The sequence below is a fragment of the Oncorhynchus clarkii genome, chromosome 17 (assembly GCF_045791955.1).
Source record: "Oncorhynchus clarkii lewisi isolate Uvic-CL-2024 chromosome 17, UVic_Ocla_1.0, whole genome shotgun sequence".
Classification (NCBI taxonomy): domain Eukaryota; kingdom Metazoa; phylum Chordata; class Actinopteri; order Salmoniformes; family Salmonidae; genus Oncorhynchus; species Oncorhynchus clarkii.
This window is the reverse complement of record NC_092163.1, coordinates 23,522,740-23,541,279: the sequence shown is the minus strand read 5'-3', so window position 1 is coordinate 23,541,279 and position 18,540 is coordinate 23,522,740. Positions and strand designations below refer to the sequence as shown.

Sequence of the window (18,540 nt, the reverse complement as noted above, 5' to 3'; positions counted from 1 at the left end):
CCTGTTAATTGAATTGCATTCCAGGTGACTACCTCATGAAGCTGGTTGAGAGAATGCCAAGCGTGTGCAAAGGTGTAATCAAGGTAACGGGTGGCTATTTTGATTTGTTTAACACTTTTTGGTTACTTCATGATTCCATGTGTTATTTCATAGTCGATGTCCTCACTATTATTCTACAATGTAGAAAATAGTAAAAATAAAGAAAATGAGTTGATGTGTCCAAACTTTTGGCTGGTAATGTATGTGTATATATCAACCCAGTCTTACCGGGACTTGTTGGTGACGAGCTCGTCCTGGTGGTACCACTCTTGGGTGGGAGGGGGCTCGGCAGTGAACAGGCAGTTAAGGAGGGCCTCCTCGTTCCTCATCACCACCAAGTCCTCAGGAACCACCACGGGACGAGGGAAACTCTTATCTATACAGGGGGTAAGGGGTGATAGTGTGAGGTATGAAGAGACTGAGAAAGAGGTATACAGTTCATAAGAAAGGAAAGAGACAGGTCAAAGGGCTCTCTTCAGCTCTGGCTTCTATTCACTATGTTGATGCTAGTGGGGCTGGGTGTTGCTTTGCAATGAAACTATAGGGAAAACTGCAATCCCTCCTCACCTCTTCTTTATTGAATCTTTGTCCATATACACACCTATGATATTGAGGGTGAAGTTGGCATTGCTGCACACGTGCCCGGCTGGATTTTTGGCACAGCAATAGTAGAGGCCATTGTTGTCTGGGCTGGCACTGGGCAGGGTCAGAGTTCGCTCCTTGTTGTTGATCTGATGGCTCTTCTCCGGCAGGCGCACGCCGTCTCTGTACCAGTGACATGTTGGTCTGGGGGAGGAAGACATGACTACGTAATATGCATGAGTGAGTTGGCACATAACAGGTGGCAAGACTGATGAATGCTATAGTGGTTAAATCAGTCCTCATTGGTGGCCAGTATATTTACTCATCATGGATACTTTGTAGTTTTGACTAAATCAAGTGGGCATTGTTCTACATAACACAATGAAAGTCCAGTGAAAACACAAGGCAACGTGGGGACACACGAGGCAACGTGGGGACACACAAGGCAACGTGGGGCCTTGTAAAGGCGCCAGAATACTCCCTTAAATACTCCCTTTAAAAAGAAGAGGTTTGCTTGAAAAAGGAAAAAAGCGGCAATAGTAGTATTTGTCTGTTTTAATATGCATGAACTCATCCCAACAGTTTCGGCTGGGAAGCATGCGGACACCGTAAGGCCGCAGTTGTTCTTCTCACCGTGGGTGTCCATCAATGTTGCACCTGAACGTCACAGGGGCAGAGCTCTCGATATCCTGCTCTGATGCAGGATCCTTCAGGGTCACCCCACCACTCTCTAGCCCTGTGTGACAGACAGAGACATTATCTATCGATCGATAGATGGAGAGGTAGGTAGGTAGAGTGAGAGTTTAAAAAAGACAGAAGGAAGAGAGCGAGCGCAAGAGGAAGAGAGAGAGGAGGATTTGTTTTTTTTAAAGGAGTGAAAAAAGAAAAAAAAGCTGTCAAACCCTCTCTTGCTGCTCATTAACAAACAAACCAGCCATTCACACCTGGCCGGCTAACTTAGCGCCGGCTACCAAAACAGCCCCTTCCCTTTCAGCTGACCTTCCTTGTTCTGTGACACAGCCAGCCAGAGCAGGCGGACGCTGCAACTTCACAAGCAGTCCATATTGGCAGAGGACATAAAGGACAGCTTTGTCCGCCCCACACTCAAAATAACCTCTCACGCGGGCGTGACTTCGTTTTTTGGTCCGGTGGAAATAAGAGTTAGAAAAAGGAAAGCACTGGCTGGCTCTCGTAAAGAGTCTTCATAAGTATGAGGCAGCATTTTCTTAGAGCTTCAGGAGATGTGATGCCTGTTATATAGATGGAGGTTGTAGAGACACACATGTGAGGACATACATGTTGAGTTGACATCTGGAAGATGCAAGGCAACTGTCAATATTCAAAACAGGTAGGTCTGCATAAGGTCTAAGATGGCTTTAATTGCTGTGCAGCCAATTCAATGCATTTGGCAAAAATGATTACAGTAACATATATAATTATGCCTATCAATTGCCATTACACTGTCACCCATGCTTACTTTGAGCTAGATTGAGTCATATCAATATCGGAAATATGTGTATGGATTTAACAATTGCACATCTATTTACAGTATTTTGGTTATGAGAACTCAAAACACTGATTTAAGGGAAGGGCTTACATTTATGAGAATTAAGTAAGTAAAATTTAGTAGTATTTAAGTAAACTCACATTTGATGTTGAAAGACGCCTCCGTGGAGCGCTCCTCTTCTCCCGTGGCATTGTTGGTGGCCAGGCACTGGAAGGTCCCGGCGTCCAGCACGCGGTCCACAGCGGTGAACTTGAGGTTGCCGCCCTCCCGAAAGCGGCGCTCTGTGTCGTTCACTGCATCGCCGTTTTGCAGCCAGCTGTAACTCACGCCCTCCGCGTCGCTGACCTCGCAGCGTAACATGGCACTCCGGCCGTGCAAGGCATCCTGGGACTTGGGCTCCTTGGTGAAGTGGAAGGAGGCGGCGTGAACAGTGAGAACTGGAGGATGAAGAGAGAGTTAGAGGAAGGAATTAGTTGTTAAGCTCTGTCGTGTTACGCTAAACCCAAAATTATTCAGTTCACAACAGAGCCTGTATTTAATGCACATACAAATTCATCTGATTTTTCTTCCTTGAAAAGATGAAGTGAAAGAGATTTTCAGCCATCCGCACATCAACTCAGAAAATGTAAAGCAGGGCTCTCCAACCCTGTTCCTAGAGAGCTACCGTCCTGTAGGTTTTTTGCTCCAACCCGAATCTAGCTCCCCTGATTCTAATAATTATCTAGTTGATAAACTGAATCAGGTCATTTACAACTGGGGTTGGAGCAAAAACCTAAAGGAGGGTAGCTCTCCAGGAACAGGGTTGGAAAGCACTGATTTAAAGGAAAGAGGACAATGCTTTTCCCCTTCTATGCCCTTAGCTCTTTTGTCCACTGGCAGCTGGGAGTAGAGAGACAGACACCCAGGTGTGCTGCAGTAAGACAGACAAAAAGACAAACCCCCAGGTGTGCGGCAGACAGACCATGGGCCCCAGTTTCTCTAGACATGGTTCATAACTCCTTGGTCTCCCTCTTGCTGAGTGACATGCCAGGTATGTACTCTGTCATCCCAAATAATAACCACGTCTCCTGCAAGACCATCAGTTTCCACTTGCATTGCTACATGCACAAAAAATGCTGGCCAGGAGATTTTGGATGCGGCGCAACACCCCGCCAGTGAACTTCAAAGTGGTTTGGATGACAACACCACCCTAGGTGAGCTGTAAATAAGCAAAAACATTCAGAAAAGTTAACTATCCCTTTAGGGTGCAGTATAAGCCATTAGAACACCCTATAGGACATTGCCACTCATTACATTAAAACAATACTATGTTGTCCTTTCGGCTTATTTAAGAGGCATTCAAATGTCCAGATTCTAAATTGAGCTCAAGCAAAATCAGACTTTCGCGCAACTCATTAATTGATGTCAATGGGAGATGTGTTCACAAAAATTTAGTTACACAAGCGGATCAAGTCAAGCTACTAGAATAATAAGTGTGTACCTTCAAATGAATAAATCCTAGTAATACTAAGTATGAATTTCAATGAAGGATTTGTTTTTCTCCCAATGTCCCAGACGTTGAATAGAGTGCCACTGATCCTCAGTGATTGGCAGGGCCTGTCTGGAACTCAGAGCTGCCCATTCATCCAGACAGACGACTGCCTGAGACCGAGACGGCAGTCTGTCTCGCTCCAGTGACTGGTTACTGGGGCCCAGGCCGAGCGAAGGCCCATGCTGGGAGCGGGACAGTCTGCAGTGGGAGTGGGAAATAAAGCCTCTGCTTTCCCATGGAGCAGAAGTGAAGAAAAAATAAAACAAAAATAAATAAATAACACAAGTAGGCTACACTTTTAATGAGCAGAAAAGGATGAATAACTGGCACTCAACTGAGCTGATAGTGTTTTCCCTAATGTTTTTGTAGGTAGGCGGGCACTGTGCCATCACTTAGTTGACCCCCCTCACTTCACCCTGGCATGCATACCACCTTACTTTGGCATTTGGCCTCTGTTGGTTTGCAGTGTTTCACAAAGGGGCGGGGGCAATAACGGGCTATGACATACTATATTGGCCTTTTTGAGTACTGAATTCGTTATATTCATATTATGTTCGGTTTCATAAGTCTATCAACAATAAATGTACTCTAGTGTGATAGTGACATACAAATACGTGTGGAATCGAGAGACTGGTTGAAAGAATAACTAAACAAGAGTGTACCCTGAACAAAACAGTTCAACTGTGCCCAATGAGGCTGTACCTAGTTCTGTCTCTTTTTAATACACACAGACACAATGTCAACACATCACAGGTCGAGAGCGCATACCAGCGAGGGGGATGGAATGCGGAGTGGCATCTGCCCGGCTTCAAGAGGATGAGGTATTCATTCATACCCCTCAGCCTTGGATGAATGGGACTCCTGGGTTACCCGGCAAAAGTGACACAGAGTAAAAGTGTCTGAACATACATGCATTTTACTTACCTGTATTAATAAAAAATAATAAAAAGTTGACGTATATTAAAAGCAAATTCTTGTTTACAATAATGACCTGTCCAATGACTTTGTTCTGGTTGGGCTATCATGCTCCCCCTCTTTACATCCAAAATGAAAAGCCCACAGCCTTGCTAACTACACAACTCCAGTCAATTACATACTGGAAGTACACAACACGCTGTGTTCTCACTGCTTCGAGAGTGGTTCTGTCATTGTAAGTACCGAGTGGAGTCTAATTGAGACTACAGGAAGAAGAGTAGCCCTTGGTGCTCAATAACAATACCCCCAAGACTCATCTCTTTGGCTCTGTACTAGCTCTCCCACGTCCTGTGATCCACTAATATATAGAGCTAGACTGTGTGTGTTATATATATATATACACACATATACACACACCAGTCTAGTTCTCTCCTCTACAGGAGAGACCACATTCCAAACTTAGTGCAGCCAGAGGGGCAGGACAAGCCATTATCGGTGCCTGTTGCTGCTATGGAGACAGGATCCTCTCAGGGAATACTCTTGATTAAGAGGGTACCAAGACTCAGAAGAACTGAACAGACTAGAGAATAGGGAGCCATTGCTGCAATGTAGGCTATAGCTATTCAGTCTACTCCAACCTCCATCATTCAAAACTACAAGTCACAACAAGTGTAAAAACAGAGCCTGTTGAATGGAGCTGAAGGGTGGGACTAATAACAAGACAACCAATGTAAAAACACACAGGGTCTGTAAAATGTATGTAGGCTCAGACATTTTGTGAAATAGCACAGTTACAAATAGAAATCAAACTGGATGGACGTCAGAAATAGAGGAAGGACTAAAAACAAACAAAATATAACTAGACTGTGTCCGTAAAATGTGTATAAACTGAAGGTAGAAGCCGAAGTGTTGGTTATTAGTTTACTCCAATTGGGGGAAAGGTGGCAGGGTTTGCAGGGAATAATAAAAAAGGTATATATAAAAAAGTATATATATGCACACAGTTAAAGTCGGAAGTTTACATACACCTTAGCCAAATACATTTAAACTCAGTTTCACAATTCCTGACATTTAATCCTAGTAAAAATGCCCTGTCTTGGGTCAGTTAAGATCACCACTTTATTTGAAGAATGTGAAATGTCAGAATAATAGTAGAGAGAATTCTGTATTTCAGCTTGTATTTCTTTCATCACATTCCCAGTGGGTCAGAAGTTTACATACACTCAATTAGTATTTGGTAGCATTGCCTTTTTTATTGTTTAACTTGGGTCAAACATTTCAGGTAGCCATCCACAAGCTTCCCACAATAAGATGGGTGAATTTTGGCCCATTCCTCCTGGCAGAGCTGGTGTAACTGAGTTAGGTTTGAAGGCCTCCTTGCTCACACAAGCTTTTTCAGTTCTGCCCAAAAATTCTATGGGATTGAGGTCAGGGCTTTGTGATGGCCACTCCAATACGTTGACTTGGTTGTCCTTAAGCCATTTTGCCACAACTTCGGAAGTATGCTTGGGGTCATTGTCTATTCGGAAGACCCATTTGCAACCAAGCTTTAACTTCCTGACTGATGTCTTGAGATGTTGCTTCAATACATCTACAACATTTTCCAGCATCATGATGTCATCTATTTTGTGAAGTGCACCAGTCCCTCCTGCAGCAAAGCACCCCCACGCTTCACGGTTGGGATGGTGTTCTTTGACTTGCAAGCCTCCCCCTTTTCCTCCTAACATAATGATGGTCATTAAGGCCAAACAATTCTATTTTTGTTTCATCAGACCAGAGGACATTTCTCCAAAAAGTACAATCTTTGTCCCCATGTGCAGTTGCAAACCGTGGATGGCTTTTTAATGGCAGTTTTGGAGCAGTGGCTTCTTCCTTGCTGAGCGGCCTTTCAGGTTATGTCGATATAGGACTTGTTTATTAACTGTGGATATAGATACTTTTGTACCCATTTCCTCCAGCATCTTCACAAGGTCCTGTGCTGTTGTTCTGGGATTGATTTGCACTTTTCGCACCAAAGTACGTTCATCTCTAGGAGACAGAACACGTCTCCTTCCTGAGCGGTATGACGGCTGCATGGGCCCATGGTGTTTATACTTGCGTGCTATTGTTTGTACAGATAAGCGTGGTACAGTCAGGCAGTTGGAAATTGCTCCCAAGGATGAACCAGACTTGTGGAGGTCTGCAATTTCTTTTGTGAGGTCTTGGCTGATTTCTTTTGATTTTCCCATGATGTCAAGCAAAGAGGCACTGAGTTTGAAGGTAGGCCTTGAAATACATCCACAGGTACACCTCCAATTAACTCGAATGATGTCAATTAGCCTATCAGAAGCTTATAAAGCCATGACATTTTCTGGAATTTTCCAAGCTGTTTAAAGGCACAGTCAACTTAGTGTATGTAAACTTCTGACCCACTGGAATTGTGATACAGTGAATAATAAGTGAAATAATCTGTCTAAACAATTGCTGGAAAAATTACCTGTGTCATGCACAAAGTAGATGTCCTAACCGACTTGCCAAAACTATAGTTTCTAAACAAGAAATTTGTGTTGAGTGGTTGAAAAACGAGTTTTAATGACTCCAACCTAAGTGTGCAATTGTCAGCGTCATTTACAACGCAATATATATATATATATTGTAAATGACGCTGACAATTGCATTGATGGAAGCAACAATCTATCCTCAATATTAAAGCTGATCCACCCTTCAAAGAATTTCTTTTTTAAACAAAAATATAAAAATCTTGTTGATTGGGTCATTCAAGAGCCCTTGCAATTGATAAATAAAAATCTAGGCTATTCAATAAATTACCTCTTCTATTTAAAGATAAGAGTTCATTCGGATGTTCTCTCAGAAAACAAAAGAATGGTGATGCCTACTTTATCATAAGAAGTGGTGAGCTAGCGGCCACAGAGAAATCTAACATTTCCTGTATGGTCCCCCAACCACAGACTTAAATCTGGGAAATTTGTCTTCTTTCCTCACATGAAAATGCAGTGGACAGTTCGGGGGGGGGGGTTGTAGGTGTACATCTTGCCTGTACTTTTTCCACAGGTAAATAAACAGGGTGAATGTTCGTGTGACCTCCAGCGTGCACCGTCAGTCTGTTTGTCGCCATTGCTGTCTCTTCTGATTGGACTCTGGGGAAATTTACTCACCAAAGAAATTAAATCAGACATGTGGTGACTCGCCATGTTGCATGGAATCAACTGTGCAGAGTGTAGCTAAGCTAGGTCATGAGAAAGATGCCTAGAACATTTGTTTCATGTAAAGAATTGTTTGACCAGAGATGGTACATTTACCAGAACATCATGTTGGACCATTGGTGTCCAGTTGGCTTTATTTTCAATAGATTTTCAAAATTATGAGATTCTCGGAGATATCAGGAATGGCAATAGTCTTGCACATTTAAAGTGTCTACAAAATCAGTGTCTAGGTGAGGACCCTAGCCTCCACAGAAATGCCTGGCACTGGAGCATTCCTAAACCTCTTCCTTGATCCCAGGGCAGGAATTTAGAGTTCGAAGTGACAAAGGTGGCATTCATGGATACTGAAGCAGTGGAACTATACTAACCGAGTGTAAGCAAACCTGATTGGCTGAAACATGAACCACAAATGGAACCTGCTGCTGCATAAAACGCTGCACATTACATCACATCTGGGATCTGATCAAACACAACCTACCTCCCAAGATTGAGCTAAATAAGCATTCATGTGAACCTGAAGATGCAAATCATGAACCAAATAGGGAAGCAAATAAGTTGGTGTCAATCGATAAGTCCGTTCGGGATATAAATTATGCACCAGGAGCTTTAGGGCACTGGTCTTTCTCTTCCAGTTCGTATAGTGGTATCATATTAGTCTCAAAGCTCAACTTGGCTCTGTTAGTGCCAAAAAGCTCCTGTGGTTTCTCCCGCTCTCTCACAAAGGAGGGCTTTGATGCACAGCGGTCAATGACCCTCCGGAGTAAAGATACTGGGTCTGTGACCAGTTCCATTTTGAGATACCTACAGGGCTTGGTTGCAGATGCAGGGACCTCCCACCAAGCACTACTGACAGTAGGCAGGAAAGATTGGCACAGAAACATTTTAGGTTTAATTCACAAGACACAGAATGCGCGTGGAATGTGAAAACTGCTGGGAGAGACCACAATAGCAAACTGCAGAATAAAAATGAGAATGTTACCTTACAGAGGAAGCCCACAATGTAACTTCAAACAGACCAATTTCGATGCTATATATCAGGGGTAAGGATGACTCCATGGATGTAAGCAGACCCATATTTAACAATGGTGGAGAGTTGATTTGGACCATCTGTCCACTAAAAAGGAGCCAAGCATTAAATTGAGCCATGGTTAAACAAAACCACCCTGTGAAATATGACCAGAGTGGTTTAACCCACCAGACACTGAGTAGAGGGGGGGTCCATAAATGACAACAGCCTTGTACAGAAATTTGAGCTTGCCACAATTATTACTAAGTTATGTTTCACCATACCCATGGTTCAGTTCACCATACCCGCAGTTCGCAAGGCGCATCGTTATGCAAATATACAACAGTGGAAACTGAATCTTCAATTGTCCAATCTCCACTTGAGATTATGCCATAGGAGCATCCAAAAAACCAAGTAAGTCATCGAGCTACGTGGCTGTTGAGGGCGAGAAGGCAACTTATTAGAGCACTTATTACTTTCAGCTGCTGATTTCTCTGGGGTAACCTAATAGTCCAGAACAGCCTAATAGTCAGGCAAGGCCGTTGGGCCTGGGGTATCACACTAGGCCTGGACCCATCAGACAAACTGCCATATAAGGGTTGTGTGTGTGTGTGTCGGGGGGGGGGGGGGGGGTTCACAAGGCAAAGCGGAGGGACCCGGCAGAGAAGGAAGGTGTTTGTGCAGCTGCTCCCAAGTCTAGGGACACAGTGTCAGGCTGGACATGGCTAAACAGGTGCCCGCTCTGAAATGCCTACAGATACTAAGATTAACCAGCGGGGGACTGCGGTCCATTGGGACAGTGCAGTAGGAGTAAGTCACCCTCCATTTAATAACATAGTCCAGATTGACAGACAACAGGCAAAAGGGGAGACCTAGAGTGAGCTGGCGGGAAATCCTCTCTGATTGGGGCCACGATGCAGACGTGAGGGTTCCAGTGATTAGGCTGCTGGGAGAACATTAGGCCCTGCAGAATCTTGGTCAGTCAGTGGCACACAGTCAATGTCTCACGTCAGATGGCTTCACTCCTCTGCGACGCGCGTTCTTCAACCGGTCTCTCTTGTAGGAAGTGGAACTCATTCGAAATTTAACATTGAGCATCCGCCATTCAAAAAATTTAAAACAGTTACTAATCACTGCGCTCTTGCATGACCTTCGATGAAATAGGAAGAATAACTAGCTAGCAAAATTACTACAAAATGTTGTGAGTGATTTAATAGTTTGCAAAAAAAATAAAAATAATCCGGTGGCTATCTCCTGCAAACAGGCTGTGCAAGGACGTTGGTTGCCAGTGCAGTGACTTGATCAGCTGTATAGCTAGCTTACTGACATGAATGACAAAAAGTTTGGATTAGCCTATTTAAATGATCCTGAAGTTGTAGACATGCAGGCCCACAATTATGAAGAACTGAGAAATCAGTCTGTAGGATCAGCATGTTTCCCCGCAATCGTATCGTTGGGTCAGCTGAGCACAGCAGCTGACTCCGGAAGCTACTGTAATGACTCGTGGCAGAAGAACAGAAGAACAGCTGCTTTATGCAAACCTACAATAATGTAAGCATTAGTTAGCAGTGCAGTAACTTGCTGGAAGACTCAACATTGTGTGCAGCACTAAGTTAGCAGCACCGTTTCAGTCAAAGATGATTTCAGTGACTGGTTCAGCTAACGTTAGAAAGTTCATTTTGGGAAAATGTATTCTAGCTTTCGTGCGTATAGTCAAAACTACAGAAATACTGCTCATTGAAGCACAATAATCCTTAGCTAGATGTAAAATGGGGCAACTAAGACTTCACAAAAAACATGATTGACATTTGTTTAAGCTTAGATTAATTGAGACAGTTTTGATGAAGAAATTGAGTCTCGCAGACAGTAGGTAATATTTTCAAACGTTATGGCAGCCCTTGTATCCGGACTACTTTTGTTCTATCCCATTACCATTTGCGAGATAAATGTTGATTCCGCCTGAACCGATCTGATGTAAGACAATGACACTGAGTAGGATGTTGATTGAGGGATTTATTATGTTAGGGTAAAAGAAATCAAGTGAGATTAGGATGAAGTAGGCATAGCGGTCAATTTAATCATAACCGCTAAACGTGTTTCCAGGATAAATTGACAATAATAACAATGTTCCACTCAAAAGGAGGAGTGCAGCAAAGAAGTGCCCGGCAATAGGATGGAATAGGGCTGGGTGACATGGCCTAAAAATCGTATCTCGAACTTATGGGCGATTCACGAGATATACACTACCGTTCAAAAGTTTGGGGTCCCTTGTAGATATTCCATTAAAAATCAGCCATTTCCAGTGACAACAGTCATTTACAACATTAACAATGTCTACACTGTATTTCTGATATTTATTTTAATTTTAAAATGGACCAAAAAAAGCTTTTCTTTCAAAAACAAGGATATTTCTAAGTGAACCCAAACTTTTGAATGGTAGAAATATATATAAAATATATACACTAAATAAGCGTTGTTGTACAATTAAAAAAGGTCAAATACACCGCATTTCAAACAGTCAGCAATAATCAAATGAATTCCCGGCGTGAATCTATTTGCTAGGTAACAAGGCAGAACAGTTGAATTGTTATGAACACACCCGTCTGTCTCCCAACTCTTTGGACAGCTTGCTAGCCTGTCCACTGTTCAGATGTTGAAATTGAGTAGTTTACCTTATTTCTCAGAATGAAAACAAGTTGCCAATTAATTGTGTTTGAATGTTTATTGCACATTTATATAAAAAAAATGTTTTAATGACTACACAGCAAGTATAACAGTCTTTAGCTAAAAATGCTAAACTCAGCATTAATTTTCCAGAATCAATGTTCATTGACACGCCTGTTTTAGTAGTGTCTGCTCTGCGCGCAATTTGAGTAGTTGAAACATAAAAATGGTATTGTTAGAAAGGTTAACTTCTTTATTACAGTAAAAAATAGTGTCTAAGCATTTCTGTGTCCATTTGACAGATTCCGTTGGACCAAAGCTCAAATGCAAATAGCGAGTTTAAACTGCTCGTCAGAGGAAGAATTGATCTCTCAACTTTGTTGGTGTGGCAGGGGGAGGGGCTTGGTTTGTGTTGGTGTGGCAGGGGGAGGGGCTTGGTGTGTGTGTGTAAATAGTCAGGAAAAGGCGAAGCGAGAGGTTTCACTCTTGCCCAAAATAAGCTCTTCCCGCGAAGGAGACGAGAACAAAAAGAAAACATGAGAACAAGCGAACATAAATGCTCATAAAAACAAAAAATACAAAATAACTTGATTCTTGCGATACAGGCATTTGGAATATCGCACAAAAACATTAACTGGAATTAATTTGATATAGCGCCCAGACCTAGGATGGAACAGTTCTTTGAGTTTGCATTTCAGCTGTCTTTTCTGTCCTGTCATCACAGAGACATGGCATGAGATTGTATCGGGGGCCGTTGAGACTTTAAGTTATTGGTGAACCGTAAACCTTCATTTAACGCAGGGGCCCAGCTGTGAGATGGATACACATCTGTGGCCAAAACATTTATATGAGAATCCCCTGCCCCTTCCCTGCACATACAAGGGACAAAACAGCTGGAGGGAGGTGGGCGCAGAGATGAGTGGGAGCGTGCTATGGCCATACATGGTCATTTTCTTGGTGGAGATTATGAATGTAAAACTATTTAATTACATGACTAAGACACAAATACTACAGCAAAGACTAATGAATTTGAGTTGTAACATAAAACAAATCAAACAACCTAAGCTTCACCCCCCTCCCCCCCCAACCCCCACTAAGTGGAACATACCAAGAGTGGTTCGCTTTACAACTCCCCACTAAGCATGGCTCCAACCATTTACGAGGGGGGCATTCAAATCAGAAATTCAACACGTTTGAGCCATTGGAGAAATGTATGGATTTACAGGGGCAATTCCACGGTAACGGAATTACGCCATTTCAAAGTTAGTATTGTTTGTTTAACAATTTCCACAGAATGTTTTTAAAACTAATTTTGTGTAAGAACTGTACAGATGCTAACTTTTTTAAAGCAGAATTACAGTAAAATCTCCCTCAGGTTTTTATGCGACTACGTTTCCGGTAAAAATTGTAAATATCTGCTCTGAATAAAAACATAAAGAGATCCGCAGAAAGAATGAGGTATCAGCTATGACATAGCACCTTGAGTTTGAAAAAAATCCATTTTGGTTATTGAACTACAGTAAGTGAAGTGGATTTACACCTGGTAATGGAATTCGACTGATCTGTACGACACAGAAAAGCATAATTATGGATATGAATGTCGGTATTCTGGCGGGTAGGAGCATTGGTCCTGTAACAGAAAGGATACTGGATCGAATCCCAGAGCTGACTAGGCAAAAATCTGTCGTTCTGCCTCTGAGCAAGGCAGTTAACCCACTGTTCCCCGGGCGCCGATGACGTGGTTGTCGATTGATATAGCCCCCTGCAACTCTGATTCAGAGGGGTTGGGTTAAGTGCAGAAGCCACATTTCGGTTGAAGGCATTCAGTTGTAGAACTGACTAGGTATCCCCCTTTCCCTTACTCCTCATGTTTCACAAGTTTGGACATCACAGCGCACGCAGCACAGTGGACTGCAGTAGAATACAGTATAGTACATTAGAGTATAGTTCAGTACAATATACTGTTCTCTACTGTACTATAATACATTTCTGTACTGTACTATATTTAGCTGACTAAACTCAACAATTTACGATGGAGTTGAGCAGCAACTAGTCTATGGGCGGACTGCAGCATAAACCCACGAATTGTCCAGTGTAAAAGCGGGCTGGCTATTCATTGGGTCCTGAAATGTGTAGTTATACTCCACTGTGCTCTACTAACTGTACTATCAAAACTTGTGAAACATACATCTATGATATGTTCAGTCCGGTCCATGTGTGGATGTTAAACATCAAGGCCAGGGTGGACTGATCAAATTTTTTAAAACTACTTTTCAACATCCGTGGATGTTCGATGTCGGTCAGTGCGTTAGGATGCTGGTTACAGGGGACACATTGGTAGTGTCAGTAAGAGCTGGGAGAGGTAACATTAACTGGACAGTGTATGTGAGAGAGGTTTCACCACTAGATAACAGAAAGAAAACTTATGAGCTGAACAGAACAGTATGACAGTGGAAGGGAGGACAGTAGCAGGTGACCCAACTATGATTTGTGACTATTATGATTTCCCATTGTAGCCAATTCAGTTGCAGTAATTCCATTACTGATTTTAATGGTAATTCAGTTATCAATTTGGTAATGCAATTACGAGTTTTATTCACTTAATAATTCAAATAAAACTGACATCAGTAAAATCACTATAACTAAATTGGTAGGTCTACCGTTACTTCTGTGAACTTTCATTATTCACCCTCATGAGGGAGAGACATTAAAATATCTTAAAGATATGTCCGTTTTTGGTTACGGAATGAAGAGGCACAAGGCAATATTTCTTAAAACTTTAGAACGTAAACAATTTGTGTGTGTTGATATTAGTTGGCAGGGGTTTTGATGCATTTCTGATAACATCTACAAGGGAAAAAAGTCTTACATTTTGTAAGACACATTTTCTATCTGATCCAGAAATCAAAGACTTTACTTATGCCTAATTTGACATGCTCCTGGAGAAGAAAATAAAACCTTTCCTGTGTACCTCCATCGTTAGAGTCCAGGGCCAAGTTTACAGCCCTGGAAGAGTCAGGGGTCCAGCCACTTTTCACATGTGAGCCTTAGGGCTTTCATTTTACTGTTTGCTGAACTGGCTTGAAGGTGATAAAGTAGCCTACTCTCTGTTTTCGGAGGGGGAAATAACAATTGAAGCACCAAAACCAGGTTACAACCCATCTCAACTATGCCCACCCCTCTGGTATGGCATCTGCCGCAGGCAGTTCAGACATGGAAGTCTTTACAGAGTATGTGTTTTCGCTGTGAGATTTAGAATGCAATACAATTAGCTGTCCCGTGGGGGGGGGTGGGGGGGATAATTGCATTGCATTCTAAATCTAGTCACAAATCACAGTTGGGTCACCTGCTACTGGTCCTCCCTTCCACTGTTATGTTCAGCTCATAACAGTTCTTTCTCTTTCTGCCAGTTGGCAGTGTTGACCTCATGCTGGGAGAAGTGCAAGCAACTGATGCCTACCACAGAAAGTGTGGGGCCCCCGACAAACAAACAATACCCAAAACAGCACACAAGGAGGGACAAAATACAATAAATGTTAAAGGAGGTCAACAGCAGAGGATGTTGAAAGTCAGAAAAATGTTTAGGAGACGAGGCTTGGGACGTTCAGTCATGCAACCCGGCAGTTTTTCAGACCTCAAATGTTGATAGTCTTGGCATATTAACCAAGTAATTATTTCTTCTCACAAACTAAATTGGCGGGAAATGTGTGTTGCACTGAAGTTCAATCTATCCTCCACAGTAAATTCCACACGCTTCTCTTTATATTACATAAAATCTAAAAAGCCTTTGGTGCTTAGGGAATGTTGTGGGATTTCTAAATTCGGCTCTGGAAAGAGATGGAGCTTAATGAAAAGCATATGGACTTAAATTTAATTACACAAATTCTGATCTTATAACAAGAACCACTTGTTCTCTCTGCAGAGCACTCAGGAGTGTCACCAGGCAACTTCACATCGGTTCCAGGCAGGCCAACAGACTAAAATTGTCCCTAAAACAAGTCTCTCCAGACAGCCCTTGAGAGGAAAGGGTTCATTTGCAACAATGGGCAAAAATCTGGCAAAACCTCTAGCAATAAATATTGTTTTACCACAGAGAGACTCAAAAAAAAGGTACAATCACTCATGTCCCTAGTTCTTCAAACGGCTCTGGCTGAGCTTGTTCTTGGGTTGCGAAATGTAAAATCAGCTCTTCTCCCCTGCTCGTGACCTCTCTGCCCTGGAATCGGTCTGTGTGGGTTTCCCTTGATGATTGTGGCCTGCAAGCAGCCATTGGTTTACCTCATGTTCAACGAGAGCCATGCATAGTTGTGATTGGCTCTGTCAGACAGGGTTCTTTTCATCTCGAGGTTGCTCTGTCCATTTCACATGCTATCGTAATATTAGAGGAGCATGAAGGGATGGCACGAACAAACAGTAGACCACTACTTTGTGTATACTTTATACACTGCGTGAGCAATTACTCTTATTTCATTACTTATCATTCGCACAAAACCCAAGCAATTCTGGGAGTGTGTTATTCAGGGTTTATGTGCAAGTATTTGATGACACGCTTTCCCCCCCTCTTTATTCTATCTGCAAAGTCTTATCAAAAATCAATAATTTGTCAGAAAAATATTCATAAATTAAATCAACAATTTGTCACATGCCTCATATACAAAAAGGTGTAGACTAACAGTGAAATCCCCTCTAAAAATGGGGTGGAGCTGTAAAACTCTCTATGTGGAATTGTGAATGACATCTGCCCAGCTTTCCAGGTGTACTTTACAACATGGAAACAGTCCTCTCCCAGTCAGCAGCACTGAGGTTTGCCAGGGTTACAGGGCTATCTGCTCCTTGACTGATATGGTGCCATAGGCTCATATGTGGCTAAAAGACAAGCCCATGTCCTAGCTTTGGCAGAAAGCACATCTAAAAAGGTTGACATTTTGATAAATCGGTGAAGAAATGTTGACGGTTGACCTCACGCCCAACAGACTGTTAACGGAGAAAAACAAAGTTAAGTAAAGACAATGGAATCATTCAACAAATTGGGTCAAAGTTATTCTGCAAATGATGACTCAAATCCCAAAGATTGTGCATCTTCCACACAATCTTCAGGTTTTAATCCTTGTTGCAACCAGTGACTCGGCTGTTGCTTTCAACCCAATGTTTCCCGACTATATAAAAGGAAATTGGAGCAGTTTTCAGAAACAGATCCTCCTGAAAATATCCAAAAGGAGCCTACTTCAAGTGCAAAGCTCAATATAGCTTATTATTTTAACCAACAAAGCTATTTCCTTCAAAGAGTGAAAAAAGATTACAAATATTAAGCACCCATGTATGCCAGAGTAACAGTTTCACACACAGATGTAGTTTCCTAAATTGGTTCTAACGAATGCCCCATTTAGCAGGAAAAACAATAGTGTTTAACCAAATGCTTTGAATTTTTTAAAACCATGAGTCTGGAAACCAAATATTTCTGAGCTGGTTGTTGTTTAACAGTTCATCATTAGACAATTCAAAACAGGCATGTTTTCCACCATTTTGTTCAGGCCATTCCTGGCTGACACTCCATATCAGACAACTTGACATCTTATGAGCAGAATCTCTTCCTCCTTGCCAAGGCCCTGCTATTTCTCTGCCGGCGAGCAATCTCACGACGGGTGGCATGGTTTACACAGGCATTCATTTCAAACATCTGCCAGGCTGTCATTTTAGTAGCTCATTATGGGCTATCAGATCAAACATCAGTTATGTCAGCCGCTGGCATCGTCTTTCTGCACTGGGTTAGGAGCCAAATATGGAGGACATTGTGGAAAGTAATCACAAGGTTACAACATGCTTTGGCACGACCTTGGCTGGGTTTACCCAGGGTAGAATAACTCAACAAGCGAATGAAGTGGCATCAATCATCCTATGAGTTTGGCATAGAGGAGCATCTACCATACGAGAACACTGAATTATAGATGTTACCTTTACATTCCCCCCCTGCCACATGTAATTTTGAAACCGTGTGATATTTTGACAATAAATACAGTGTCGCTGTTGTATTGCTTCAAATACTGTGTAGCAGTTAAGTTACTCATCTAAATTGTGAACCTCCACCGTGACATTTGAATTGTGCATATTTAATGTGTGTGTGTGTGATGTCGCAGAGAGGTTTTCAGGTATTATTTTTACACTAATTATAGTACAAATCTTTATACATCAATGCCCTATATCAGGGCTGCCCACTGACTGCTAACACCATTTGCTTTTGCTTTCTAAAAGGGCTATAGAGATAGATTATTCCTCACAACAACAAGAACTCCTCAAAATGTACTTTCCAGGTCTTAAAGTTTAGCTGAAATAAACAAACACTTGTTTGTCTGATGAAACTGTAGCTGCCAGAGGTGTGCCAAAAGAAAACAGTGATGGTTGCCCCTGACATTTAACTGCACAGTCCCAAAGACCCATGAGATCTCGGGGAGTTAGACCAGAGGGAAGAACATGCCATCACGCCTAATCCAGAACGTGTTTCAAGACATTTCAGCTGCTTCTCCATCATCACATATGTCACAGACCGGAGTGGCCCTCTCTTTCATACAAGTAGTTGCCATTGGTTTCAACAGGACACACACAGCAAGGACAGATGGGAGTATAGAAAATAAGGACTGGGTTTTGATCGAACCAGGAAATTTGTACAAGCTCTGAAAGTACTACAGAAATTGGATGACCGTTGGAAATAAGATACTATAGGATTAATTCAATGTTTCAGCAAATAATGCTGTTCCAATGCTGCAAATGGTGATGATTGAGCTTATTGTAAACCAAGGAAACTATCATTATTTTTGTATTTGTTTGGTAATCATCACTTCCTAATCTCTGCGATATCGGCTGCTGCAGCATCACCTATGTCCTGTGTGATAAAAAGTTGAAGTCTGAAGTTTCATACACTTAGGTTGGAGTCATTAAAACTCGTTTTTCAACCACTCCACAAATGTATTGTTAACAAACTATAGTTTTGGCAGGTCAGTTAGGACATCTACATTGTGCATGGCACAACAAGGCGGCAGGGTAGCCTAGTGGTTAGAGCGTTGGACTAGTAACCGGAAGGTTGCAAGTTTAAATCCCC

General features: G+C 42.2%; 1 protein-coding gene across 1 annotated transcript in view; it reads right to left on the bottom strand.

Annotated features, from left to right (window-relative positions):
- Nucleotides 1–18,540, bottom strand: part of LOC139370556 (inactive tyrosine-protein kinase 7-like) — a 38,760-nt gene that overhangs the window by 13,834 nt on the left and 6,386 nt on the right. Inside the window, exons 2-5 of the mRNA XM_071110127.1 lie at nt 2,269–2,565; nt 1,255–1,357; nt 641–825; nt 268–415 (exon numbers count right to left, since the gene is read on the bottom strand). Of these exons, the coding sequence (XP_070966228.1) occupies nt 268–415; nt 641–825; nt 1,255–1,357; nt 2,269–2,565 (733 nt within the window). The remainder of the gene's footprint in view (nt 1–267; nt 416–640; nt 826–1,254; nt 1,358–2,268; nt 2,566–18,540) is intronic.